At 39.7% G+C, this 26,361-nt stretch overlaps 2 protein-coding genes across 13 annotated transcripts in view; one reads left to right on the top strand and one right to left on the bottom strand.

The window, feature by feature from the left end:
• Positions 1-9,245, top strand: part of GSDME (gasdermin E) — a 51,937-nt gene extending 42,692 nt beyond the window's left edge. Inside the window, exons 9-10 of one of the 3 annotated variants that reach the window (XM_074340876.1) lie at positions 3,997-4,070; positions 7,268-9,245. In XM_074340876.1, coding sequence (XP_074196977.1) covers positions 3,997-4,070; positions 7,268-7,501 — 308 coding nt within the window. In that variant the 3' untranslated portion in view covers positions 7,502-9,245. The other 2 variants (XM_074340877.1, XM_074340878.1) reach the window with 2 other exon arrangements.
• Positions 9,246-14,381: 5,136 nt separating this feature from the next.
• The window catches only part of PALS2 (protein associated with LIN7 2, MAGUK p55 family member), a 123,268-nt gene continuing 111,288 nt past the window's right edge, over positions 14,382-26,361 (bottom strand). For all 10 annotated transcript variants that reach the window (XM_074340868.1, XM_074340874.1, XM_074340870.1 and 7 more), the window contains 2 exons: positions 24,999-25,127; positions 14,382-18,243 (listed from right to left, as the gene is read on the bottom strand). In XM_074340868.1, the coding sequence (XP_074196969.1) occupies positions 18,067-18,243; positions 24,999-25,127 (306 nt within the window). In that variant the 3' untranslated portion in view covers positions 14,382-18,066. The remainder of the gene's footprint in view (positions 18,244-24,998; positions 25,128-26,361) is intronic.

Here is a 26,361-nt window from a genome sequence, read left to right as displayed (position 1 = left end):
TTAGTGCTTAATGTTTTCTTCATTGAGATGTGATTGACATAACATTATATTGATTCAGGTGTACAACGTAATCGGTATTTGTGTAGATTGCAAAATGATCACAGTATGTCCAGTTAACATCCATCACCATAGTTACCATTTTTTTCTTGTGATGAGAACTTTTAAGATTTACTCTTAGCAACTTTCAAATAATACGATACAGTACTGTTAACTATAGTCACCATGCTGTATATTACATCTCCATGACTTATTTATTTTATAGCGGCAAGTCTGGACTTTTTAACCATTTTCAGCCATTTCGCACCTCCCACCTCCAATTTGGCAACCACCAATCTGTTGTCTGCATCTATGAGCTTTTCATAAATTTCACATACAAGAGAGATCCTATTGTATTTGTCTTTCTCTGACTTATTTCACTTAGCATAACACCCTCAAGGTACAACCATTCGCCAAGGTTGTCAAAAATGGCCAGGTTTTCTGTTTTTATGGCTCAGGAGTGGTCCATTGTATATGTAGACCACATTTTCTTCATCCACCCATCCACTGATGGGCACTTAGGTTTTCTTCCGTGTCTTAGCTATTGTAATGCTGCAGGGAACGTAGGGATGCATATCACTTTTCGAGTTAGTATTTTCATTTTCTTTGGATAAATACCCAGAAGTGGGATTGCTGGATCCTGTTTTCCATAGCGGCTGCACCAGTTTACATTCCCACCAACAGTGCACAAGGGCTCCCTTTCCTCCACATCCTCGCCAACGTTTGTTATTTCTTCTTTCTGATAATAGCCATTCTGACAGGTGTGAGGTGGTATCTCATCGTGATTGTGATTTGAGTTTCCCTGATTAGTGATGTTGAATGCCTTATGTACCTCGTGGCCATCTGTTTGTCTTCTCTGGAAAAATGTCTGTTCAGATCAGATGCCAATTTTTTAATCAATTATTTGGGTTTTTGCTATTGAATTTGTGAGTTCTTTATATATTTTGGATATTAACCTCTTATCAGACATATGATTTACAAAAATTTTTCCCCCATTGGGTAGGTTGCCTTTTCATTTGGTTGATGGTTTCCTTTGCTGTGCAGAAGCTTTTAGCTTAATGTCATCCCACTTGTTTATTTTTGCTTTTGTTGTTTTTGCTTTTGTTTTCAAATCCGAAAAATCACCAAGACCAATGTCAAAGAGCCTATGTTTTCTTCTAGGAGTTTTATGGTTCAGGCCTTATGTTCAAATCTTTATTTTGAGGTAATTTTGTATATGGTGTTAGGTCGTGGTCCCATTTTCCCAACACCATTTACTAAAGAGACTCGACTGTATATTCTTGGTTCTTTTGTCATAAATTAATTGAACATATATATGTAGGTTATTTCTGGGCTCTCTATTCTGATTCATTGATCTGTGTGTGTGTTTTTATGCCAATACCATAACTGCTTTGATTGCTAGAGCTTTGTGACATAGTTTGAAACCAGGGAGCATATTGCTTCCAACTTTGTTGTTCTTGCTCAAGATTACTTTGTCTCGATTAGAGTCTTTTGTGGTTCCATACAAACTTTAGGGTTGTTTGTTCTATTTCTGTGAAAAACGCCACTGGAATTTTGATTCCAGGGAATGCACTGAACCTGTAGGTTGCTTTGGGTAGTGTGGACATTTTAACAATGTTAACTCTTCCAGCACATGAACATGGAATATCTTCCCATTCATTTGTGCCTTTTTCAACCTCCTTCATCAGTATCTTAAAGTTTTCAGTGTACAGGTGAGTCCCCTCCTCGGTTAAATTTATTCTTAGGTATTTTATTCTTTTTGATGCGATTGTAAATGGGATTGTTTTCTTAATTTCTCTGTCTGATTTTTATTAGTGTATAGAAATGCAGGTTTTTGTATATTTCTTTCGTATCCTGCAACTTGACTGAATTTATTAGTTCTAACAGTTTTTTTGGTGGACTCTAAGATTTGCTATATATAATAACATTTCATTTTCCGAACAGTGACAGCTTTACTTCTTTCCAATTTGTATGCATTTCCTTTTCTTGCCCAGTTGCTCAGAGCTAGATGTTTGGGGGACTCTCTTGTAGGTCTTCAGGTCGTGGTGCCTGATGTAGCGTTTAAACCCTTCACACCCCAAAGAGAGGGTGGGTTGAGTTCCCTCTCAATTGTGAGTCACCAAACTGAGGATGGGGTTTACGGCGAGTGTGTGTCTCAGCCTTTCCTACCTGGTCTGATGTGGGTTTTTTCTTGTTCACCTGATGGGTAGGAGTGGCTCAGGTAGGTTTTGGGTTTTTCTCCGAGGAAACTGTTCCGTTGTAGCTGTGGCTTCAGGGCATGGTGGGAGGAGGTGAGTTCAGGCTCTTCCCATGTGGCCGTGGAAACTGGTCTCTTGTACTTCACGTGTTTGGAGCTCTTCAGCCTGGCCTGTCTCCCAGAGCACTTCCTCCACCTCTCTGTGACCTTAAGCACGAACTCCCCAGGTCTCATCTGTACAAGAGTCAAACTATGGAAGAGTAATCAAAGTAAGTCATTTCAATTCAAGAAACACTGAACAAGCCTGCACTATGTTTTAGGCACTGCTCGGTGCTGAGGTGGGAGAAAATCACCAACCCGCCCTCGAGGAAATCTGAGTCTAGTAGTAGAATGAGTCGGTAAGCTCTGTAACGCAGAGGCTGTTCTTCCATCCCGGGGTCCCTAGCACCATGCTCAAAACAGTGAATGACCACCTGAGTCAGATGGAACAAAAATGTTTCCAAGAATAAGGGATGATGATGATTCCCTGGGACTCAGGAGCCACCTGACACTTCGGGACTGGCCACCTGAACAAGTCGCTGTGATGGTGGCTCAGCCAGGATGCCATCATGTGCCAGGTGACTTTCTCCCCGCCCTCCCCAGCCCTGTGGTCTCTCCACTAGGCCACATGCGAGTGTACTTACTGTCTTCATCTCCCTGATTTGGGGTAAGAGCCTCCTTGAGAATTGGTTGACAACTGTGGACCCTCTCTGTGGGCAAATGCACAAGCATTTAAATGCACTTTTAGGGAGTTCTCTCATAAGACTCTCCCCTGGACTGCCCCCACCTCCTAGCAGCCCTCCTCTGTTGGGAAAGGGCCGTGTTTCATTGCACTCTGCAGGGTGACAGCCTCACTGACACGCCACCATTTATAAAGAAGGCTGCTCACGAATGCAGGAGATGGAGGGAGTTCATACGTGGCCCCGGGCCAGACTATTCAGCGGATGACTCTTTTTCTCTTTTGCCTTTTCAGCTCAAAGGCTGTGTCCCAAGGGAGTGGGTCCTTTTAGGAACTGCATCTGTTTTGCCCTGGGAGGAATCTAAAACCCATTTGGAGTAACACTGACCTGAATTTCCTTTTCCCGGGGCTTGCCAGGGTCCTTCTGGTGGAGTGCGGGCATCACACAGCTCTGCGCCAGCTCCCGCTGCTGAGTGAGCGGTCGGCCAGGGCCCTGCACCGTCCTGGGCCCCGGAGCTCTGCTGGGCCACCGACTTGTCAGGCCGCAGTGCATTTTCCTCCTAAAAATGGCTAATGACCTGGGTGTAAAAGCCTTTATAGTTTACTTACTCCTCTGACATACATATGGTCAGTCAGTTGAGGAAACGTGCTCAAAGAGGTGTATCCAAGGTCACACCTCAAATATATTGCAGTGGGGCTCAGTCATACCTCTTTTGTCACCAAATCCCAGGTTCTTCCTACTTTTCCATGCTGATTTGCTTTTCCCTGAGTCTGTACAGCTCTTCCTGATTTGCAAATTGAATGTCAAAGAAGATCCTCTGGTGAACACAGAGCTGGTTACCTGGTTTCTATACCTGTTTTCTAAAAGCCCTTTGCTGCCTGTTTAGCGCTATTCATCCATCCATCCAACAATTACTCAGCATAAACCATGCCTGGCTTGCTGGAGGGCACCAAAATATAAATTAGAATTAGGTACAGTGCAGGGGATGGCTCTGTTCCCACAGATGCTTTTTTTTGGACAGTGACTGACTTTTGTCTCTTGCAGAAATGCCAGATAATGCCGCAGCTTTGCTGGGCACCTGCTGTCAACTCCAGATTATTCCTACGCTGTGCCACTTGGTAAGAAACCTCACAGATTGGACCAAGCGATGGGCAGGAACGGGCAAATGAGGAGGAAAGGGACACCTAACAGCTGACACAACACCTGTAGGCTTTCCCACCCACAACAGTCCTTCGAAATAGGTTAAACTGGTGTCACTATTAACCTCACTTGTTTACACCCGCCCACACCACCTCACAGGAAGACTGAGGCCCAAGAGAAAGGATTTGTTCAAAGCACTTGCTAGTAGGGCTGGAACTCCCACCTTGTCCTTAGATTCCAAAACTCATGCTTTTCTCATCGTCTGGAGAGAATTTCAGGCAAGGCCTGATGCAGCACTGCAGGGAACGAGTGTGGCACCGTATTAAGGCAGCTCTTTGGCTAGAGCCGTTTGATTTAGCTCTGCACCAGATTCTACAAGGGCGGTGTTCCAGAGGACTGCTTTGTCTCAGAGAAACATTTCATTCTCTCCTAGGAATATCATTAGCTGTGTGCCCTCAGGAAACGTCATGGCAAGAGCACAAGTTAGGTAACGATGAGCTTAGCCCGGGGGAGACTCAAGATGAAGCTTTTCCTTGTAAAATTACAAATTGGGTCATTAATAAAAGGGACCCTCACTGGGCTGCCCAGAGACCACTCTGATGGAGCAGCTCTCGAATGTGGCTTCGGCACGTGTTGCACAGCCTCGGGCAGAGGAACAGAGCATAGCAACTGGATTGTTTTAAGGTCCGGTTACTAAAAGCCAAGGTCAGCATGCTGTGTAGGCCCAGAGGACCAAAGCTCAGAGCTCTGCGCCCAGACCTGGGAAGCAGGTATTGGGGTGGACTGCCTCGCTGGGACCCTGAAATGTGTTACCCATCCACCCTGGGAAACTCTGAGCACTGTGCTTAGTGCCTTGGGTACTTCTCTGCATAGCAAAGGCGTGGGAAGACGGAAGCAAGGCATTATTTATTCCCAGGAGCAGTTTCCATGTCATTCACAACCAGAAGCAGATTCTACCCACCCAGAGGAATGCTGCATTCTTGTGCTTTGACCACAAAACCTGAACTGGCTGCAAATGTGCCAGCACGTGTGCCCTGTGGGCGGCCGAGTGTAAAACCTGGTGGTGTCGTTTGGCAATGGAAAGGTTTCATCAGCGAGTTGCCTGCCGTGATGAGCACGACAGCAGCTCACTTGCACAGCCCAGCTCGGTGGTGCAACCCCGCGGAGCCCTTCCCAAGTGCTAACAGCAGCAGCTGCCTCCAGGAAGCACAGACAGAAGACAACACTGTGGCGGCCACACTCGCTAACTCCCTCTCCCAACAAACTCACGCCTCCTCATCACTGTCCTCGCAGACCAGCTCGGGATTGATCTTTGTGTTGCTTCCGCGTTCTGCGCTGTTGCGGTTCTAAAAGCAGCCCTTAGGACACGCGCGGCGTTCCAGAATGGCTGGTGCTCTACTTTGGCACAAAACTTCCCACCCAGAGAGTCCATTGTTGGCCTTCATAAGCTGCTCAACACAAAGAAATAATTTTTCTTTAAAGACGTTCCCAAGCATCATTGCATCATGTCCCCTCGATATGGCAGCAAGTCTGAAGACAGAGCGGCTTCTGCCTCCTGAAGGCATTTAGGTATCAGGTGTTTCTCACAGAGATTTACTTGGCACTCAGTATAAAATCTACCTGCACGCCTGTCTTTTCTTGTCTGGTGGCCTGAGGATCCTGGACAGCCTTTCTGAAGGGCTTTTGGGAGAACAGTGTCAGACACACTCGCACATTTGCCAAACTGGTAAAAGAACTGGTAAGAAGGTGACTTAGCATCATCAACAGAGAATGTTAATTTTGCCCCCCCCCCCCCATCCTCGGTGACTGTAATCTCTTTCATACCTAGAAGTGCCTGTGGGCACTTGGGTTGGCAGACGTTCAGAGCAGGAAGCTGGATGCTGCTCAGCCCTTCTCCACCAGACCCAGCGCCCGCTGTGCAGCTGGCAGCCTTCCGCCTGCCCCATGTGGAGCTTTCTTACTTAAACCGCCGGGAATGTGGTGCTTGTGCTGAAAGAACAGGCCTAACCCACTTTCTAGCATAATCGATAGTTCACGGCCTGGGCCTGGGCCAAATGGTACCGTTAAGCCTGTGGGTACACTGTGTGAGTTGTATTTGGCCCATCTCCAAGGCGTCCATTCGTATGGCTGATTTTGATAACAGACACATGAGCACTTTTGTATGCAAATCACTGCTGCCCTTCGGCTAGCGGGGCCAGCTGCATATTTCAGTAAGGTTACTTCTGAGAACACTTCGGGAATATTTTAGGGATTCCCTTCAGATTTATCTGATCTGGTTCTGAATGCCTATTTAAAAATCAAACCTACTGGCAAATTTGTAATTACTGGAGATTTAAAAATAAATTGTCACAGGCACTGATTGAGACCCTAACAGCAGAGGTTCAAATGTTTTGAGCGGCTGCAATTAGAGTGGTGTCCGAAGTGCCCTCCCTACACGCTCACATTCATTCAGCTCCCTGCAGGTCTGTGTTCTAGGCCGGGGGAGTGGAGACTGACCGACCTGGCTCCTGCTCCCCTGAGCAGCTTTGGTTTCAGGAAACAGATGAAACAGTGACTATCAAAAAGATAGTTTCAGATACAGAAGCAACTGAAGACAATGTAATAACGTAATAGTGGCTGCGGTAGGGGGTAGATGGGTGGAGAGGGGACTGGGAAAGGCCCTTCTGACATAGCATTTCAACCGAGAGACAAGAAGAAAAGGTCCACATGGGCCTTTGGAGGAAGAGTACCCAGGCAGGAGGAAGAGCAAAGGTTCTTGAGCAGGAAGCTTAACTAAATAAAATATGGTACTTAAACCATTTTGAGGGGTTTGTGCAAGCATAAGAAATTCTAAGATCTTCATTAAAATAACCCAAACAAACCGTATATACTATGTGGATGAGAAAGTTACACTCTAGCCTTTCTCATCTACTGGATTTAATGGATCTAGTAGCAGGTAGAGATCAGAAAGTGGGGATTCAGACAGGGGATGCCAGGCAAACTGGAAAAAAATCAGGCCTGAGCTCCTGGCCTGGGTCAAATATATCTTATTATATCTTCAGGGTTTTCTTGCTCCATTTGGCGAATTTCAAACAACTTTTTTTTTTTTTCATAATTAGCTAGAAGTGCATTACTATCCAAAGATATGGGTTTTTACAACTTTTTTCAGTGGGTATGTTTAAATGTGCCATTTCAGCTCCGTGTGCTGTCTGTTGATGGAGAATCTGACCTTGAAGACGCAGCCCTGGCTCCTCTGAGAGATGCAGAGAGGTTTGGGGTGGTGCAGAGCCTGCTTGCTGCAGCCGACGTGAACCTGGAGCGACGGCAGTCGTCTGTGAAAGCTGGCACGTGCAAAGTCCCTGATGTTTCCCCACTCGTTCTCTATATAAGCCTGAATGGACTCTGTGCGTTAGGCAGAGCACATCACTGATGTCACGTGTGAGTCACAAGTACATGTTATCAGCCCAAGGACGGGTACCTTTCAGCATCGTTAAGATGCTACTTGGGGGCCTAGGTCAGATCCCCGTTCAAAGCTGAGCAAGGACATGAACTTACACAAGAGTTTGAGAAGTGGTGGCTGTCTGCACTGGGAATCCCCTCGCGTTTAGCCACCGAGCCCTCCGTGAATGGTTTCTTGTTCATCAGAGCCCCTCCTGTGCCTGTGATTTGGTGCACAAGTTAAACTCCAACGCCAGAGAGCTGGAGGAGGGCTGAGACTTCTAAGCCAGTGCACAGACCATTTTTCCACAGAAAAATGGGTCCATCGATCACTTATATTTCCCACTTTCTTCCTGTTATACAAAAACAGATCGGTCTGACACTAGGATCCAAAAATTCTTTTTAAATTGTGAATGCTGGGAGAAGGCAATTTCTCTTCATGGAAGGCTATGTTCTGAACGTGCTGCATGCTCTGCAGTGACTGAAAAATGAACTGTAAATTCCATGAGAGTACATATATTCTTCTGCTAAACAAAATTATGCTAAAAACATCTAATAGCAGGACACCCTTAGGGGGTCTAGCTTTTGCATTTTATTTGGCTTTGCCACGCTTTGATGAGCACACAAATTCTATGTCGAGAACAATGCTGATTTCCCATGCATTCTGGATGTCTGATTTGTAAAATATGCAAAAGTGAAAATAGTTGTTCTAAAATGGTGGCACTTTCCATGTCTTTTTGTCTGGTTTTCTGAAATAAGTATAAAGAACAAATTATAGGGTGTAGAGAAAAAGGAACCCTCATGCACTGTTGGTGGGATTGCAGATTGGTGCAGCCACTATAGGAAACAGTACAGAGGTTCCTCAAAGAATTAAAAATAGAACTACCTTATGACCCAGCAATTCCACTCCTGGGTATTTATCCAAAGAAACCCAAAACACTAATTCGAGAAGATACATGCACCCCTATGTTTATTGCAGCACTATAGCCAAGATATGGAAACAACTGAAATGCCCATCAATAGACGACTGCATAAAGAAATTCTGGTACATTTATGCAATGGAGTATTACTCTGCCATAAAAAAAGAATGAAATCTTATCATTTGCAACAACATGGATGGACCTAAAGGGTATTATGCTAAGTGAAATAAGTAAGACTGAGAAAGACAAATATCAACGATCTCACTTATATGTAGAATGTAAAGAACAAAACAAACGAACGAACAAAACAAAAATAGATTCATAGATACAGAGACGGATGGTTGCTAGATGGGAGGGGATTGGGGGATGGGGGAGAAGGCAAAGGGATTAGAAAGCACAAATTGGCAGTCACAAAATAGCCATGGGGGTGTGAAGTATAGTGTGGGGAATCAATAATGTTGTAGAGACTATGTATGGAGGGTGCCAGACAGGTACTGGACTTATCGGGGGATCACTTCATCGATTATATAAATGCCTAATCACTGAGCTGTATACCTGAAACTAATATAATATTGAATGTCTACTATCATTAAATATGTGTGTGTGTGTGTGTGTGTGTGTGTGTGTGTGTGTGTATACATATATATTCACAGGATGTAAAGTACAGCATAGAGAATACAGTCAATGGTACCGTAATAGCTGTGTACAGTGTCAGATGGGCAGTAGACTTGGGGGAGTTATCACTTTGTGAGGGGTGTAAATGTCTAATTATTATGCTGTTTTGTACACCTGAAACTAATAAAAAAAAGAATTATACACAGAATGTATAATATGAGTCTACTTGTATGAAAAAAAGACACACGTGTCACAATGCATGGAAAATGCCATTTAAGAGTTCATAGAAACCCAACAGTGGCTACTTTGGGGAGAGGATTTAGAGGTTGGGGCAAAAGGTGGGGAAAGGTCTAGGTGGGGCGGGTTCATCCTTCTATTCCTGTTAGAATTACATATGTATTTTCTAAAAAAAACAAAAAACAAAACTAAACCGAAACACTAAAAAATACAGACACACTTCAGACAGAAAGAAAAGCTGCCATTTCAGCAAGTGCCCAGTTTGGGATACATCAAACAGGCAACTAAGGGATTTTGGCTGTTTCCACCACTGTCCTAACACTGGCCAGTTATCCCGTTGGATTGTGTTAAATCAGCTACTGCAAAGGATGTAGCCTTCTGCTGCTACGGGTGTCCCTGCCACAGTTCCTGCCGGCTTCCCAGCAGACCTCTGCTGGGACGTGGCGGGTGAAGGTGACACTGGGCCTCCACAGGGTCTTCTAACTGGTATCCTCATTAAACACTATTAGTCATTTTAAAGGTACCTCTATTTACTACTGCTTGAGATCAAGAACCATATATCTTTTTAAATAATTCAATTTGGAAACAAGTTCTAGTGGTCCTGGTCACCTAGAAAACAGAGTAAAGAGTAGTATTTCCTAGAACAGAGCAGGGCAGCCACCTTCACTCTGATGTTTTCACGGCCACTTCTCTTTCATAAACGGATGCAAGAAGAAACCCTGGCATTAGCAAGTGTGATGTGGCCCAGTAAAGGCCCCTCAAAAGGGTCCGTGACCTAATAATCCCTGCAACCTGTGACATGTTACCTCACACGACAAAAAGAGACTTTACAAGTGTTCTTAAGGTTAGAGACCTTGAGACGGGCAGACTATCCTGGAATCATCTGGGTGGGCCCTCACAGAAGGCGGAAGCGTCAGTGAGAGACACGGCCAAAGAAAAGGCAGACAAGATGAGGCATGACGGATTCGGTGCCGTTGCTGGCTCTGAAAATGGGACCATTCAGGGACGAGAGAGCAGTCCCTCCGGTAGCCAGTGAGGGGACTTCCTTTCTACAACTGCATGGGGCTGAGCCTGCCAGCCCGCAGGAGCCTGGAAGCGGGTTCTCCTCCAGGTTACAGCCTGGGCAGGCCTGGGAGGCATCCTGCCGAGAGCTGCATTTCAGACCCACTCCACTGAGATGAGTTTGTGTTTGAAGCCGCTAAGGTTGTGGTGATTTGTTACTGCAGCGACAGAAAACTGACAGGTAGTATACGATGGAAGAATGAACTACAGTAAGTCCTCAATGATGTCGATAATGATTCTTGGAAACTGACTTTACGCGAAATGACGTATAATGAAACCAATTCTACATCAGGCTAATTGATATAAACAAGGGTCAAGTTCCTATGGCACATTTCTGGTCACAAAAACATCACCAAACTTCTAAACAAAGTCCCCAAACCTTCTGATATTAAACACTGAAGTACACGTGATCTACACATACTTAAGAAAGATGGATAAAAACAAGTATGAGAGTTCTTTTCCAACCGCGTGGTCCAGTCCAGGGTCGTGGGCGGCTGGAGCCTCTCCTGGAAGCTCAGGACGCTGCTCTGGACAGGACACCCTTCCATCCCAGGGCCACTCACACCCACACTCACTCAGATTGGGACAGTGCAGACACAGCAACTCACGTAACTTGCACATCTTTGGGATATAGGAGGAAATGGGGGTCCCCGGAGAAAAGTCACACACGTGGGGAGAATGTGCAAACTCCAGACAGTGGCCCCGGAAAGGAATTGATTTTTTCCTCCATCATCAACATTAGAATGAAATGACATTATTCTAGGACCTACTGTATATAAAATCTAATTCTTTTGGAGATATCAGAAATACTTCGGACTAGCAATTTCTGAACTATGAGAACCCCAGAAACCAACTTGGGAAAGAGTTGCCAAGTACCTTTTCTGGAAATAGGCTTCCTGCACTCACCCCGTTATGCCTCCATCTCTTGGCCAGCCTGCTGGGTCCGCCTCCCTTTCACCGAAGGCCACAGCAGGTACTGGCCTCTTTCTTGGCTAGCTGGGAAATGGTCCTAGTATCATCCCATGCCATCTAAGCAGAGGCCGTTTCTTGATCGTGTATTTTAATCTTCCCTGTCTCTGAACTTCTTTCCTTGAGTATGTAGTCTTTGAAAGGTTGGGCTGGGACAGAGGAAACAATAATTAGAGTTTCTTTGTTAAAGAAGAGGCAGATGAAAAATTTATATATTTATATTGGTGGGAAAAACTAAATACCATTAGAGACTTTTTACAAAGACTATCAGCATTTTGAAGAAATTACCAAAGCTAATCTCATATTCTCTGTAGTTTATTATCTCTCAGCCTTAGTCCTACCTATAAATGAAACACTACATTTTTCCAATATTAAATATTTATTTCTTTTTTACATACAAAAATATTTTACCAGGCCTATGCAATCTCACAGATTAAACATTTCAGCAATTTTTTGGACAGCATATGGAAATATGTGAAAAGAAAAATCTACAGGGACAGTTTCTGAAAAATCAATACTTAATTGTATTGCAGGAAAATTTTATTTATGCAAGTACAGTAATGTTTCTTTTATACAGGAACTAGTAGTACAATTACTTGGATAGTAGTAGCAATTAATCTTTCTTTTTAAACTTTTTCATCAGAAACTTACTTTAGCAGCTTGTTCAGCGTTGATTTTTAGGTTGCTCACAAGCATTTTGTCTTCCATTAAAGAAAAAAAATGTTTCTTCTACAATCACTTAAAAGAGTAGAGGTTAAAAAGAGCATGCGTTTGTGTTCAAAATAAAGGTATACCAAATGAAACAGGGAAAAAAAAAAAATCCCCCAAAGCAAGGTTCTCACAACAAATACTCATCACGGGCTCTAACAGAGCTCAGCGTAACAGGTAGAAAACAACACTTGCTGCTGACGCCTAGAGGTCAGTCTTCTACAGCAAAATCCAAGACACCACTTCTGTAAAAATCAATGTTACTGAAGAAAGGAGTCAGTAGTCCTTTTTTACAGAGAGCACACAGACAAAAGAAATATTTATCTTGTATTTCAATTACAGATGGAGATGAGCTATTCTATTTGAGTCTTGTTCTACCTGAGCAGACGAAAGCATTGGACCATGCTCATCAGAACAAGTCTTGTGTGTTCCAAGCAATGTTGCTCATACTACTTACTGCCTGCCTCTCCTTTTTAAAGATGAAAACCACATCTGGTAGTAACTTCTGGGTTAACGCTGGTAACTTAAGGCTGAGGAGTTTTTAATGCTATGCTTTCCTCTTCTTGCTCCATCTCCTGGGCCACATTGAATGACAGGAGGAAAGCCAAATTTCAGGTATGGCCTGTCATTTTGTTTCTACCCCTGGCTTGCTGTTTCTGAAGTACAATGAAGACCTCAATTTCCGGCATTTAAAATAAGACCCTTTGGCTTCTGCTCTATGGTATAGCCTGTCCAGTTGGGACTCAAGACAGGTTTACAAGCATTGAGTCATTTAACTTCCCAAGCTTTCAGTACCATATTTACGTGAATTGTGTGTAGAGGTATTCATTCAGTTTGTGCTGGAGATTAGAAAACAGTAAACGCTAGTTGTAAAAAAATAAAATAAAAGAGAGAGGATCATCACTTCTGACGGACTTTGTGTGTGGAGGCGAGTCAGAGGTAGCATCACTGCATTATCAGCCAATGGCCGCGAAGCAATTAGAAAGAGAATGTAAATACAGTGCATTCATACTGGATTAGAGGTCCACTAATGACCTAATGGAATGTTTCTCTCTATAAAGAAACAGATACTTTTTAAACAATATGGGCTAAAGCGATAAATTTCAGGAATAAGAATAGGGTAAGGCAGTTTTAAGGGGCAAAATCAGCATGTTTTCTGATGTAACAGTACTGGATTGCTTACTTAAACTTATTTGTGAGTGGTCTGGTTGGCAGTAAGGATTTGTTAAAGGTTTGGACTTAGAATGGGATTCTAAATGAAAATGGATCTCCTCACCTGGGCCACTAAGAGAACAGAATAAACCCTCTTCCAAGCTGGAACTACACGCTCAGAGCCGTTTTAAAACTGGAGCTAGGATTCCTAAATGGCGTACACCATTCACTGTTACCTCTGAAAGAGGTACACTTTAAAAAGAACTAAAAGATAATAAGAAGCGAATACATATAATAAACAAAAGTAGCATAGTATTTTCCAGTATAGCATTTACATTAGAGTTACAAATTACTTCTTGTAATTTAAGCTGAAGACAAAATATTAAGTTAGCCTTATGTAACAAATGGAATATTAAAAGTAAAGGGAGATATAAATTTTATCAAAGATCACATGGAGAGGAGTCAGAATTAGGATCCCAGCCAATAGAAATACACAATCTCTGTTTTTATCAAAAGAGACTATTTTAAAGACAGTAGTGCAGTATATTGCAGAAGTGTGAAAACCATGCTTTTAAATTCTTACTTTAGAAATGAAATATCATCATTTCCTTCTATTTTTGGTGTATTAAGGACTCATTTTTTATTCTGTGCACTAAATAATTGCAGGAACACAGAAAGTAACATGACAAATTATGGGGAATATTAAGAAATGAATAAAACTTAAAGCTAACAAAAATGCATTTTAAAAATAGTCTTACCTTAAAAAATTACAGAATCATTATCTTCCTCAGGTATACAATGTATATTTACATAAAAACTGGTATGAGGCTGAATTATTAGTCAATTGTATTCTTAAGTTTGTGAATAATAGTCACTTGTACTATATACAATAATCCTATCATTTAAAATACTGAATTTCTCCCAAGAACTCAAAATGTATTACAGATGTTATTAGATTAATTCTCCCAGTAAATTCTTTGGAACAGGAGGGCAGGTATAATTTCTAAGCTTGAACCGTGTCACAAATTCATTAGAAGCCTTAAATTATAATGATAACTTTCTGAGCTTAATGCCTCATGTATTTTTTTTCAAAAAAAAGATTAGTATCTACCTCGAGGTACAACAAAGCCCTTTAAAACAATGTGAAAAAAAGTTTCAGAATGTCTAAGAATTTGGGAGTAATTAAAAATTTCAGAACACTAGTTATGATTACATGGGTGAATATATTTATTCATTTATTTTGGGAGAATTTACATATTATACACATAGCTGTATATATATTATATATATGGTGACTCAAACATTTAAAAAATGACCTGCTATCTATATACATAAAACTTCAGGATTGCTTTTTCCGTATTTAGTATAAAGATTCATTACTATAAAATTATTGGCTCTCTAGCCTGTGATTTCTGGAAAAATGGAGTGTTGTTTCAGAAGTCATAAAAGTACAATGTTAAGTAGATCATTATTTTGAGCAATTTTCAAACTTTTATGTTCAATATTTACCAATTCAAAATAATTGTGCCTAACACCATGGCTATCCATCTTGAAAATCAACACCAATTACGATCACGACACTTGTTATAAATAAAAATAAGTACTAACTTAATAAATTTTTAATTCAAAGATCATCTTTTATTGTCAAAGCAGCTAGTATCTGGTCATAATCTATAATGCCACACTATTGTATTTTAATGCTAATTTGCATTATTTTCTAAATTTGTGTTAATAACCAATTTGCTCTTTTAAGGAAAACTGGTCCTTAATAAATTTTACTAGATTCTAGAATCTAGTAAATCTTAGGCTACTATTTCTGTAGTCAAGTGAGCTTATGATAACAATTTTTAGTAAGCTATGCTCAGCATTTGTATAGTTAGAATTGGGAAACGTAAATCAAGTCCTGATGTGTTGGATAGTTGATATTACCCAAATATCAAACAGAAATTGAGAACGCATAATCAAGGCATGACTGTAATACTGGTGAAATTGTACTTAGAGTGCATCACATATAATCCACTAGTTACGGTTCAATAACTTTTCCAGGGTATTTGAACATTTGAAAATAAAAAAATGCATATACTTAGTTGTATCTAGTCATGCCCTGAATGCTGACTGCAGCCACACTCACCTGCCCACAAGGAATCCTCAGGTGCATTAACGTATTGGCACATCACGTTTCCCAAAGCACATGCATGTATGTGTGTATTTTAACTATGACCAACTGTTCAACATCACTTTAAACCATTTTCTCTTCAGTAAAGCTAATTATCTTAGCCCTTTCCCACAAGAGAAGTTCACATGTCTTTGATCACAACTGTACTCTCATTGCTGTGGGAACCCTGGGCCACTGGGAATCCTTGCCCAGCAGGGCTCGGCTGGTTCCTGCAGACTCAGATGGGAACTGAGATTCAAGTTCAATGATTCTTTATTGAGATCAATGAGATTTTCTAAATGTACAGTCTTTAACTCTGGCATCTAGGCTGAAATGAATTAAAATGCATCGTTTTATTTCATACTAGGAGTGACCTTAGTATATAGTAACCAAGTAGTTAGTGATGAATACCATTTATAATAGAAATAATTCCTTTAAATGTAGACTCTTTTCTAAATAACATGCATTTTTATACCATACGATAAAACTAAAAATAGGTATGATGTAAAAATCCTCTCTATTTTGCCAAGCTAGTGAAGTATTTTGTGGATAAACTGTGCTGCTACAATGACCCCAAAGCTGTTCAAAGAAGCTCCATGTGGCAGCGTGAAGGCAGACCTGAGAATGTAGAAATGAAATTTCTCTTAAAATTTACCGTGTGCCGAAACACCGAGTCATAGGACATCACCTCGGCACTCTGCTTTGATTCATGTTGCTTTGAGAAACCAATAATGTGATGCAAACACAGTAGTACCTCGGTTTGCTAACAATCCGTTCCAGAAGACTGGTCGAGTTCTGAAACATTCGAAAACCGAGGCATGGTTTCCCCATAGAAAGTAATGCAAAATGGATTAATCCGTTCCAGACCTTTAAAATCAACCCCTAAAACTGCAAATTTAGCATGAATTTTACTATCTAATGATACCATAGATCCATGTAATTTACGGCGTTTGTAAACTGAAATATTCATCAAAGGAGACGTTCGAAAACCGAGGTACCACTGTACATGCCATTTTAAAGATGCCAAAGTTATTAAGAGAGTGAGATCCATTTTGCCACCAATTTCCCATCCTAGGGCAAAGACTGTGAATTTGTGCTGGATATGAAATTCTGGAATAAAACAATACCTATAGATTTCCACTCAACAATAACAACTTGAGTGTTTTGTTTCACTGTGAAAAGATTTGAAACAATGTATGTATACTATTTGTTGCCACGCATTTTCTCTTCCCTCCAAGCCCTCCCAGCTGGCATTCCATGTCACAACTTTGGTGAGGGGAAAACAAATTCAGCAGCCCGGTGTCTGGTGCCTATGACCAGACAAAGACAACCATCCATATTTAAGCACCTAACCCTTTACGTGTGAATACTGTTTATGTGAAAAGCTAGCAGCAATATAAAATATGGCTAACTTACTTTACTGATGAGCTGCATCTCTGAATACGTTTTAGGAAGAATTTATACCACCCAAGAATCCTAAAGGAAGGTGAATTCTGGAAATCTGCATATGTAAATGCATCTAGAGGAGAACTGTTTTACTAATGATTAAACAAAATAGTGCATTTCCTTATAGAAATGTAAAATATATATATATGTATATATATGTTATATAATACATACAATGTACATATTATATAATGTATATATTATATATGGAACAGCTAACACTTATTTCCAAATTTTAAGAATCGTTCAGTGGATTGGGTTCTCACACAACAAATCGAACAAATACCTTAATGAGCCCATCACACTCCCTATCACATGCTGACACTTCACCACCCCCACCACAACCCCCCACTGCAAACTTAGAGGCATTTTTAAGCATCACAGAAATTTGCAGAGGCGCGATACATTTGCTGACCATATCCTAATAGAACACTGTCTAAAGTAGGTTCATTTTTGTCAGATAAACTTTTACATGTGAAAATAAATAAACTGTTAAGTGTCATTTTGCGGTAAGGTTTTAAAGGAGAAGGCACTCTCTCAGCCTGCACGGCCCTGCTTGGTGTACACACGCACGTTAACTCAGCATCAGCCTGTCATTGCAACAAATGAGAGTGCAAGGTATTGCTCTTTGTTTCTTTCGCTAAAGGTAGAAATGAAGGGGAAGAAACCCAATAAGTCTGTGTAAAGTAGAATGGATAGCCACACATCTCTGAAAAAACCAAACTACATAGCATTGAGCAGACTTTTCATGTCAGATTTGCATGGTAGTAGGCTAGCTGTAGCACTGACATTAAATTTCTGCTTGTATAAGAAATTATATTAGGAAAGAAGGCCAATAACTACTACTTTCTCCTAAAGCAGAGTAACTACTCTTCACTAGTTAAACACTGAACTAAATGACAGCTTTACAAAACTATTTCAAGTATTCATTATCACAGTGAAAATGTGAGACCAACATTAGAATGAATGATTTGAAAATTCTTTGATGAAAAAGGCAAGGGTACTAAATCAAAACATATACAAAATGCTTCAACGCATTTCTTTATGTGATATGAATAGAAAGATTATCCATAAAAAGTTAGAAAAATTAAGATAAATTATATATTAGTACACCTTCCCAACCACATTTTATATAAAAATTCAGAATAGTGTACTGGTATTTCAATCCACACAATAAAAATGCCTGGACGTGGCAGGTATCTTCTATCTGTGCATGTATTTTCTCAGTAAAAGGTTTATTTGTTGCAGTCACTTTTTAAAAGTTGTATTTTAATTGTGAACCTTATTGAATCATCAGTAAACCCAGCTGATGGGGACCCACTGTGGCTCCAGTCTCAGTTTCTCTATGGCAGTTTGTAGTTTCTCAAAGGCTTTGTCCAGATTGTCGTTTACGATGATCAAATCAAAATAGTGGTTGTACGCTCTTTGAATTCGCGCACTTTCATCCACTGTTTTCTTCAAGTCAGAGTCCTGTTGAAGAGTTTTAGAAGTAAACGGTATTAGGATGTATATTTACTTGCTCAAACACCAACTCAAAGTGAACATAAGAAGTAAGTAGGTTTGATAATTTATTTTGATTCTGATATTAATCCTCAAAATCTAATCTATGCAGAGTGTTAAAAAAAGACATTACCACCTGTTCATATACTAGCCTTTCCAGCTGCGTTCATGTTTGCACTTATATCCTGTATCTTCTGTTTCACTGATATTAGGGTTATATTCCTAATTAAAAGGCTGCTGACAATAATCTGAGGGTGAAATCTAAGGTAATAAAAGAATTATTGCAGGTGACTAGTCTCTAGCCCAACTATATCATCCTTTTCAAAAGATTTGTATCTTACGGATTCTGTAGATCATGGAATCTAATTTGTAGTGGTTGTTAAGCTCAAAGCCAAATTTGGTACCTATCTCTAAGAAAGAGATTCTTAGAAATGCATTTTGAAGACTCTTTACATTTACTTATTTTTTTTAGCTAGCATTGTTTATATTTCATAAAATACTTCTAGTCATTTTGGAATGATGTGGGGGAATAAATAAGTAATGGGTTCTGCATGAACAAGTAAAGCTTTTCATTAAATTACAAGTGTTTTGAAATTTCACAACACTACACATTCTTCAAATATTTACTGAGCTCCTATAAAAGTGCCTACTATATTTCATTATCTGTGGATTTAACAATGAATAAGACAGAGTGGGTTCCTACTCTAACGTGGAGGGGACAAACACCAAAACTTGCAAGTTGTAATAGTACCATAAAAGAAATCAAACAGGAACAAAAACCATTTTAAGGGATGTACTTTAGACAGAGTGATTACAAAGACACTAAGTAAATGACATTTAAACTGAGAACTATAGCAGTAGAAAGCATTCCAGGCAGAGGAAACAGCGATGCAAAATTCAAGGGAAATGACCCTGATGTGTTTAAGACACTGGAAGATCAGGATGGACAGAGAGGAAGAGAGGACAACAGGTTGAGATGAACAAGGAGTAAGTCATGGAGGACCTAGATGCAATGGAAAGACATCACTGGATTATGGTGGTGACAGAGGAGATGGAAATGACACCAGACTGGAAATGTATTTCGGTGATAAAAATCATCAGGATTAGCTGATAGGCTGAATGTGAAAAGTGAGGAAAATGAATGAATTAAGAATAGCTCTTGGGTTTTCAGCTTGAGTAAATGGATAGTTGCAGAAGATGCAGAGTTGGGGAGTGGGATAGGGAGAATATAACTTTTGGGGAAAAACAAAATGTCCTACTTTGTACACGTTAAGTTTAACATGTCTGTGAGACATCCAAGTGGAGATGTAAAGTGAGTAGGCAATTGGTTACGCAAGTCAGAGCTCTGAGATCTGGCTTAATTCTATATAAATTAGGACTCATCAGCATAACAATGATAAATGTTTATATAAAGAAAAGCACAGAGACAAAAATGGGTTCTTAAGTAGGCCTAAGGGCCACTAATACCTACGTTTAAGTTAATACTTTCATTGAGATAGCTAAATAAGTTTGAAACATTTATTGTAGATGTATAATCAAAACACAATTCAACTTGAAAACAATTCTTACCTATTATAGTTATTAGCAATTTGGCTTCTTAAAAAAAATCAGTTTTTTGACAATAACAATTCTGTAACAATAATTGAGTACACCATATAGATGGAAGAATGATTAAAGAGTCTATATATGGTTATAGAGTGATCCCCAGAAGGTAAGTGAAAAATACAAGCAGACCAATTAGCTACCTTTTATGTAAGAAATGGAGGAGGAAGGATACACATACATACTTGCTTATATGATTAAAAAATAGTGAACATGGCTACCCATTAAGGTTGGAAGGAAACAGAGAGCACAGAGAAAAGCTAAAGTTTTTTGTTTTTAAGATTTACTTTGGAATTATGAAAATGTATAAAATTATAACAAAATTACATTCAAATGAAAAAAGAGCAACACCTAAAAATCAACAGCAAAATGAAACAAATTTGTGTTTCAAGTTGATGGTTTAACCACAAAGGAATTATTTCACTTTAAAATAAAATAGTACCCAGTGGGATATATCCTAAGAACAATTTAGAAAAAAGTCTGAAACTTAAAACTTTTCAATAATCATATTGTTAATTGTTTCCCACTAAGAGGAACCAGGGCTTTTAAATGGCTGATTCCTGGTTTGGACCAAGGAACAGCTTTTTGTACCAGGAAGCAAAGAATCATCAGATTATTGGGGTTGTGTTAAAAAGACCCACAAGACAAGTTGAATAGGCTCTTACAAGCTGAAGACAGGACAATTTAAACATCAAAAAGAATACTAACCGGCCTAAGTACACAGAGAGGAAGTATCCCAAGTGACTTTAAAACAGTGATTTAACTGTATATACTTAGTGGCGTAAACCACAGGATTAAAAAAAATAAAAAACAGTTCACAGTATTCAAACCTGGTAATTGTGTTGGTGTCTTTATTCTCAGACTGCTGTGTGTGTATTGTGGGACAAAGCACATGAGCAATTACGTGATAATTCTAACATTCCCAGTGTTTTTGAGAACTAGGCTACTCAGCATAGAAGGAAATTAAACATATAAAAGAGGTTAAATAAAATCCCTGTAATCCTCAATTTGATTGGAAAGTATAAGCATGAATTTATGATATACTTTCCCTCAAACAGAAAAGCATTGGTGTGATCAAACAATATGGTGAATGTTTAAATAAAAAAAAAAAAAAAAACGATTATAGTAAAAGACACATTGCCATTAATCCCCCTCAAAATACTCCCCCCTCGCTTTGAACGCACTTATCGCATCGTTCTTGCCACTTTCTGAAGCAGTTCTGGACGTCCTCTTTCGTGTCTTGAGTTGTGCTGTCATGGTTGCCTCGATGTCCTGAAGCATTTTGATTTTGGGGAAGAGTCAGAAGTCGCACGGTGCCAGATCTGGTGAATAAGTTGGATGAGGACACACCGTAATGTTTTTGACAGAAACTACCGTACCAAAAGTGATGTGTGACACGCAGTGTTGTCATGATGGAGGATGATTTACGGCACTGTAAAACACACCTTCTCTTAACTGTAGCTCACACCTGACTGACTACACCGAACAAGTTGAAACTTGTCACACACTGTTATTAAGGCTCGATGAGCTGCTTCCCATATCGAAGATCCCTGCCTTTCTGTTGGATGGCACTCGGCAGCAGCATTCACTGTATTTTGTGATCACAACGGAAAGACTCCATGTCACACATCACTTCTGGCATAGGGCAATTTCTGTCAAATAAAAACATGACTGTGTGTCCTCATCCATCTTATTTACTGGATCTGGCACTGTGCGACTTCTGGTTCTTCTCCAAAGTCAAAATGACTGACATCAAAGCAGCCACGACAGCACAACTAAAGACACTCATGAAGGAGGACGTCCAGAACTGCTTCAGAAAGTGGCAAGAATGATGGGATAAGTGTGTTGAAATCGAGAGGGAATATTTTGAGGGGGATTAATGGCAATGAGTCTTTTACTGTAACAATTTTTTTTTTAGATGTAAACATTCGCCATATTGTTTGATTACACCTCATGTATCCTAGCTCTGTCTACCTAAAACAGGGGTGTCCAAACTTTTTCAACGTTTTTTACCAAGGGCCATATGCGGTAAAATACACAAACAGCCAGGCCACTCACTCGAGGTGAAGTACGTATTGCCTCACCTGGTTTATTTAAGTAAACTAAATATATTTTTGGAATTTGCTGTGGGCCAATTAACAATGGATTGTGGGCCGCAGTTGGCCTGCGGGCCACAGTTTGGACACCCCTGACCTAAAAGGTGTAGCTAGAAATGATAATCGATCTTGAGACAACGTACATCCCTAATGCTATGGCCTTCAAATACCATTCATCCTAAAAGGAACCAGAGCTTCGTGGAGAAATAGCTGATTCCTGGCCTGAAATGAGAAATGTACAAGATGAGCCTGGAACATCTGTCATACCAAATAGTAAGGAAGCCATCTGAGACCATTAGGCTCATGAAATAAGGTCAAGGGCCAACTTAACTAAGCTCTTATTTGTCAAAGATGAGACAATTTGAGCATCGATAATAACTGCAAATAATTGTTTTACTCAGACATCAAATAAGTTTAAACCCATAATGAAACTAAAAAAAAAAAAAAACAAAGAAAACAAATCTTACTTGGTCATCTGTCACCTTTGATGTCTCTTATGGAACAAAACTGACCCATAAAGGGAAAGTATCAAGCATATATCTTGACTTTCCTATAGGAACTCTACTTCAGAGTAATCAACTATTGGTGAGGAAAAGTTATTTTTTAGACGCACTCTAGTTTATAAATGCAGAAAGAATCACAAGCTTCGAATATCAGCACTTTACAATCCCTAACAAATAACTGACCCAGATCAACAAAACTTGCTAAAATTATTAGATGAAAAGCTACTGGGGAACTTGACAAATCTGGTTAACAACAACTGACCGCACTGATTAATCTTATCACAAAATGAGAGACAGCCTTTTCCTTCCTTCTTTCTTTCTTTTTTTTTTCATTTTTTTTGTAAAAGAGGATAATTTATTAAAAGTAAAGAATAAAGAATCGCAGCTCTCGGAACGAGAAGGGGTCCTGACCAGGTTGCCCCGAGACAGCCTTTTCCATATGCCTCATAATGTTACCAAACAAGAAGTACCACTTATCAAATATTCTTGAAAAAATAATTGAATCTGTATCTGATCAAGTCTCTATCAGTTCGCAAGAAAAACAAGAATAGAAAAACGACACAATGGCGACAGAATTGGTAAAATCCAGACTATGGAACACTCCATAGGATAAATGACCCATTTTTTTGAATAACTGAATTAAAAGGTTAAAAGAGAAGGGAGGAGGAAGACAGTGAGAATTTAAGATTAAAAGAGACTAAATTAGGAACATCTGCTTTCAGCTAAAATGCAGTAACAGGAATCAAATTAACCCTCTTGTTTGACAACTAAAACAGACATAATGTATGAACAACAGTTTTTAAGACATTGTACATCAGGCAATGAAAGACAGATATCCCAGAGAGACAGGGAACAAATGAAGCTAGCCTTATGATTCTCCCCGACTACTGGCCTGAAAGAGTTTCCAAGAGGAAAGAGTTTCCAGCGAGGCATAGCCCAAGAGGAGCCCAGGAACTCGCTCTAAGTCAGGATGGAGCTGAGAGCCCAGGGAGACCAAGAGTGGCTGGACAGGATACCGGATAGAATAGCAGAGCATGGACAGAGAACTTCTTAGACTTACAAAAGGTCTCCTTCCAGCATTCAGCTGAGTACCAATCAGTACACATGTACAAATACCAGAGGCCACCAAAGAGCCACCAGAGAGAATGCAAGGTTCTCGAGCCAGGAACAGGACCTATTCCCACGAAGCACCAGGCACCTGGGAGAATGCTCCAATGCTCCTACCTCAGTAGTGGAGAAAGAATGCCCCTAGAAGGAGAACTGCTCTGGTCCTGTCTAACACATTTTAAAAGCAAGACATGAAAGGAACAAACTAGTTCTAAACAACTATGCTCACGTCTGGTACCCAATAAAAAATGACCAGGATTGCAAACAAGCAGGAAAATACGATCCATAATGAGGAGCCAAGTCATTCAATCAAAACTGACCCAGAATTGGCACATATGTTAGAAATAGATGATGACATGAAAACTTATTACAATTATAATTGTAGATATTCAAAAAGTTACGCAAAGACATGGAGCAACCCGAAAAAGAACAAAGAGGACTAACACTGCTGGATTTCAAGACTAAGCAGCTACAGTGTGGGAAGAGGTAGAGCAGAGGAGGCAGGGATTCTGAGGGGCACAAGGAAGCCTTTCGAGGTGATGGACACGTCCATTATCTTGACTGCGATGGCTGCATGGGTGTGTATACATGCCCAGACTTAACAAGCTGTACACTTTCAATGTGTACAGTTTACTGTATGTCAATTATACCTCAACTAAGCTGGGGGAAAAAAGGATTTAAAAGACATCAAGAAAATGCAATGGATCGATCTTATTTGAATCCTGATATAAACGTATCAGGATCTTGGGGAAATTCAAAGATTCCAAGATTGTATATTGATGGTATTACGAAGTTACTCTTATTAATATTTTACATGATGGTGTTATGGTTATGTTGAAAAAATCTTTACCTTTTAGAAATAAATTCTAAAGTATTTATGGTTGATATGATATCAAAGGTTTGCTTCAAAATAATTCAAAGTAAGGGAGGAAGTGAGGAGAGGTGTAACTGAAACAAAAATGGACACACGTTATTGAAGCTAGGTGATGAGTACATGGAAATTCATTTTTTTCTCTTTTGTATATATTTAAAATTTTCCATTACATGAAAAAAGAGAGAGGGAGAGCAAGAGAAAACATGTAACAGAAACTAAAATGGTCTTGGGGCCCATTTTCCTCATTAGTAAAATGAGGGGGTTGGATTAATAGGCACATTTTAATACTGGTCCATTTCATTTACACAGGAGGAGTAAGCTTTTGTTTTAAAATTAAGTGAACAATGATTTTTAAGTAAGAACAATACTATTTCAAATCCTAACTATTAATATATCTAGTGAATGAATTTTTATTCTATAATAGCTTAGGTAGTATGTTTATTTCATAAACATTATTATACAGAATGAAATATGCTCAAAAGCAAAGGACAAAGAAAAGTTTTGGGAGGAAGTGCTACTGTTAGCCCGCCCAGAGCTGCTCACCGTCAGAAGCTTGGTAGTGATGCCAGCATCCACCACAGCCTTGTGCATGGCACGTAATGTCTCTAGCTCTGGAGCAGCAATAAATACAACGTAGGGCATGAACTCAGATGTCCTCAGTACTTTCAGAGCCTGTGCAGAGGAACGATGACACACCAATTTACGTAGGATTCGAATTTGTATTATGTTGCCTTTTAATGTATATTAAATAATCAAAGTCTATCTGCCCTCTTCCTAAGGATTAAGGATGTAACTTAACACTTGCCCGACTTCTAGTCTTTTGATTCCATATGGTATTTTCCTAAAATAGTGATCCATTAATTGTGTTCTGACCTCAGTTGCACTACTCTTGGATGCTCTTAAACGAAAGATTGAACTCAATGATCCGAAAGTCATCAAGAATGATGTATCTATATAGTCACCGATACGGAGTTCAGCACAGGGAATAGAATCAATGGAATTGTAATAGATATGTACGATGTTAGGGGGGCAGTAGATTGGGGGAGGAGGGTTATCACTTTGTGGGGGGTGAAATGTCTGGCTGTTGCATTATTTTGTGTACCTGAAACTTAAAAAAAAAAAGTTAATTGTAGAATTCTGCTGTTAATATTGAAAAAACTAGTGTCTATTAATTGGAGAGTGGTTATATAAATTAATATACATCCATACTATGAAATGCTATGCAGCAATTACAAAGAATAAAAAAAGTTCTATGGTAACTGACATGAATAGATTTTCAAGAAATACTGTTTAATGAAAAAAAAGCTAAAGAATTTATATAGACCTTTTTCCATTTATGTAAAAAAGAAACAAAAATAGAAAACCCATTACATTATACATGTAAATGTGTGTGTGTGTGTGTATGTGTATGTATATATATATATTTTAACTTAAGGCATACTAAAAAGACAGAAAGATACATCCCAAACTCCCAAACTATCAATCAGAATTATCTCTAAGTAGGGAAGTGAGGTTGGGTTGAGTGTGGAGCGGTGGGAAGGGGTCAGTGAAAGACATGGAATAAAGACGAAATGAATTGTGTGTGTGTGTGTGTATTGGGCGGGAAGGGGTGCAACTTCAAATTTTTATTCTTGATGTTGTAGCCTTATTTAAATTTTAAATTTAACATTTCCTAACACATGCATTTATATATTACTTGAGCAAGTAAATAAATACTGAACTTCTATCAAGTCTCTATTGCTTTCCAAGCCTCTGTTGGCTAACTGCTCAGAGATTTATTAACTAGTGGATGCATAATAAGTTTCTCTATCACCAACAGGTAATAGGGAAAGAGCCACCTTCACAATCTCAAAACAAAAGAAAACAAAAACTCCATAAGAAATAAAATTTAAAACACAGCACTAGA

The sequence above is a fragment of the Rhinolophus sinicus genome, linkage group LG09, assembly GCF_036562045.2.
Source record: "Rhinolophus sinicus isolate RSC01 linkage group LG09, ASM3656204v1, whole genome shotgun sequence".
Classification (NCBI taxonomy): Eukaryota; Metazoa; Chordata; class Mammalia; order Chiroptera; family Rhinolophidae; genus Rhinolophus; species Rhinolophus sinicus.
This window is presented reverse-complemented; position numbering and strand designations above follow the sequence as displayed.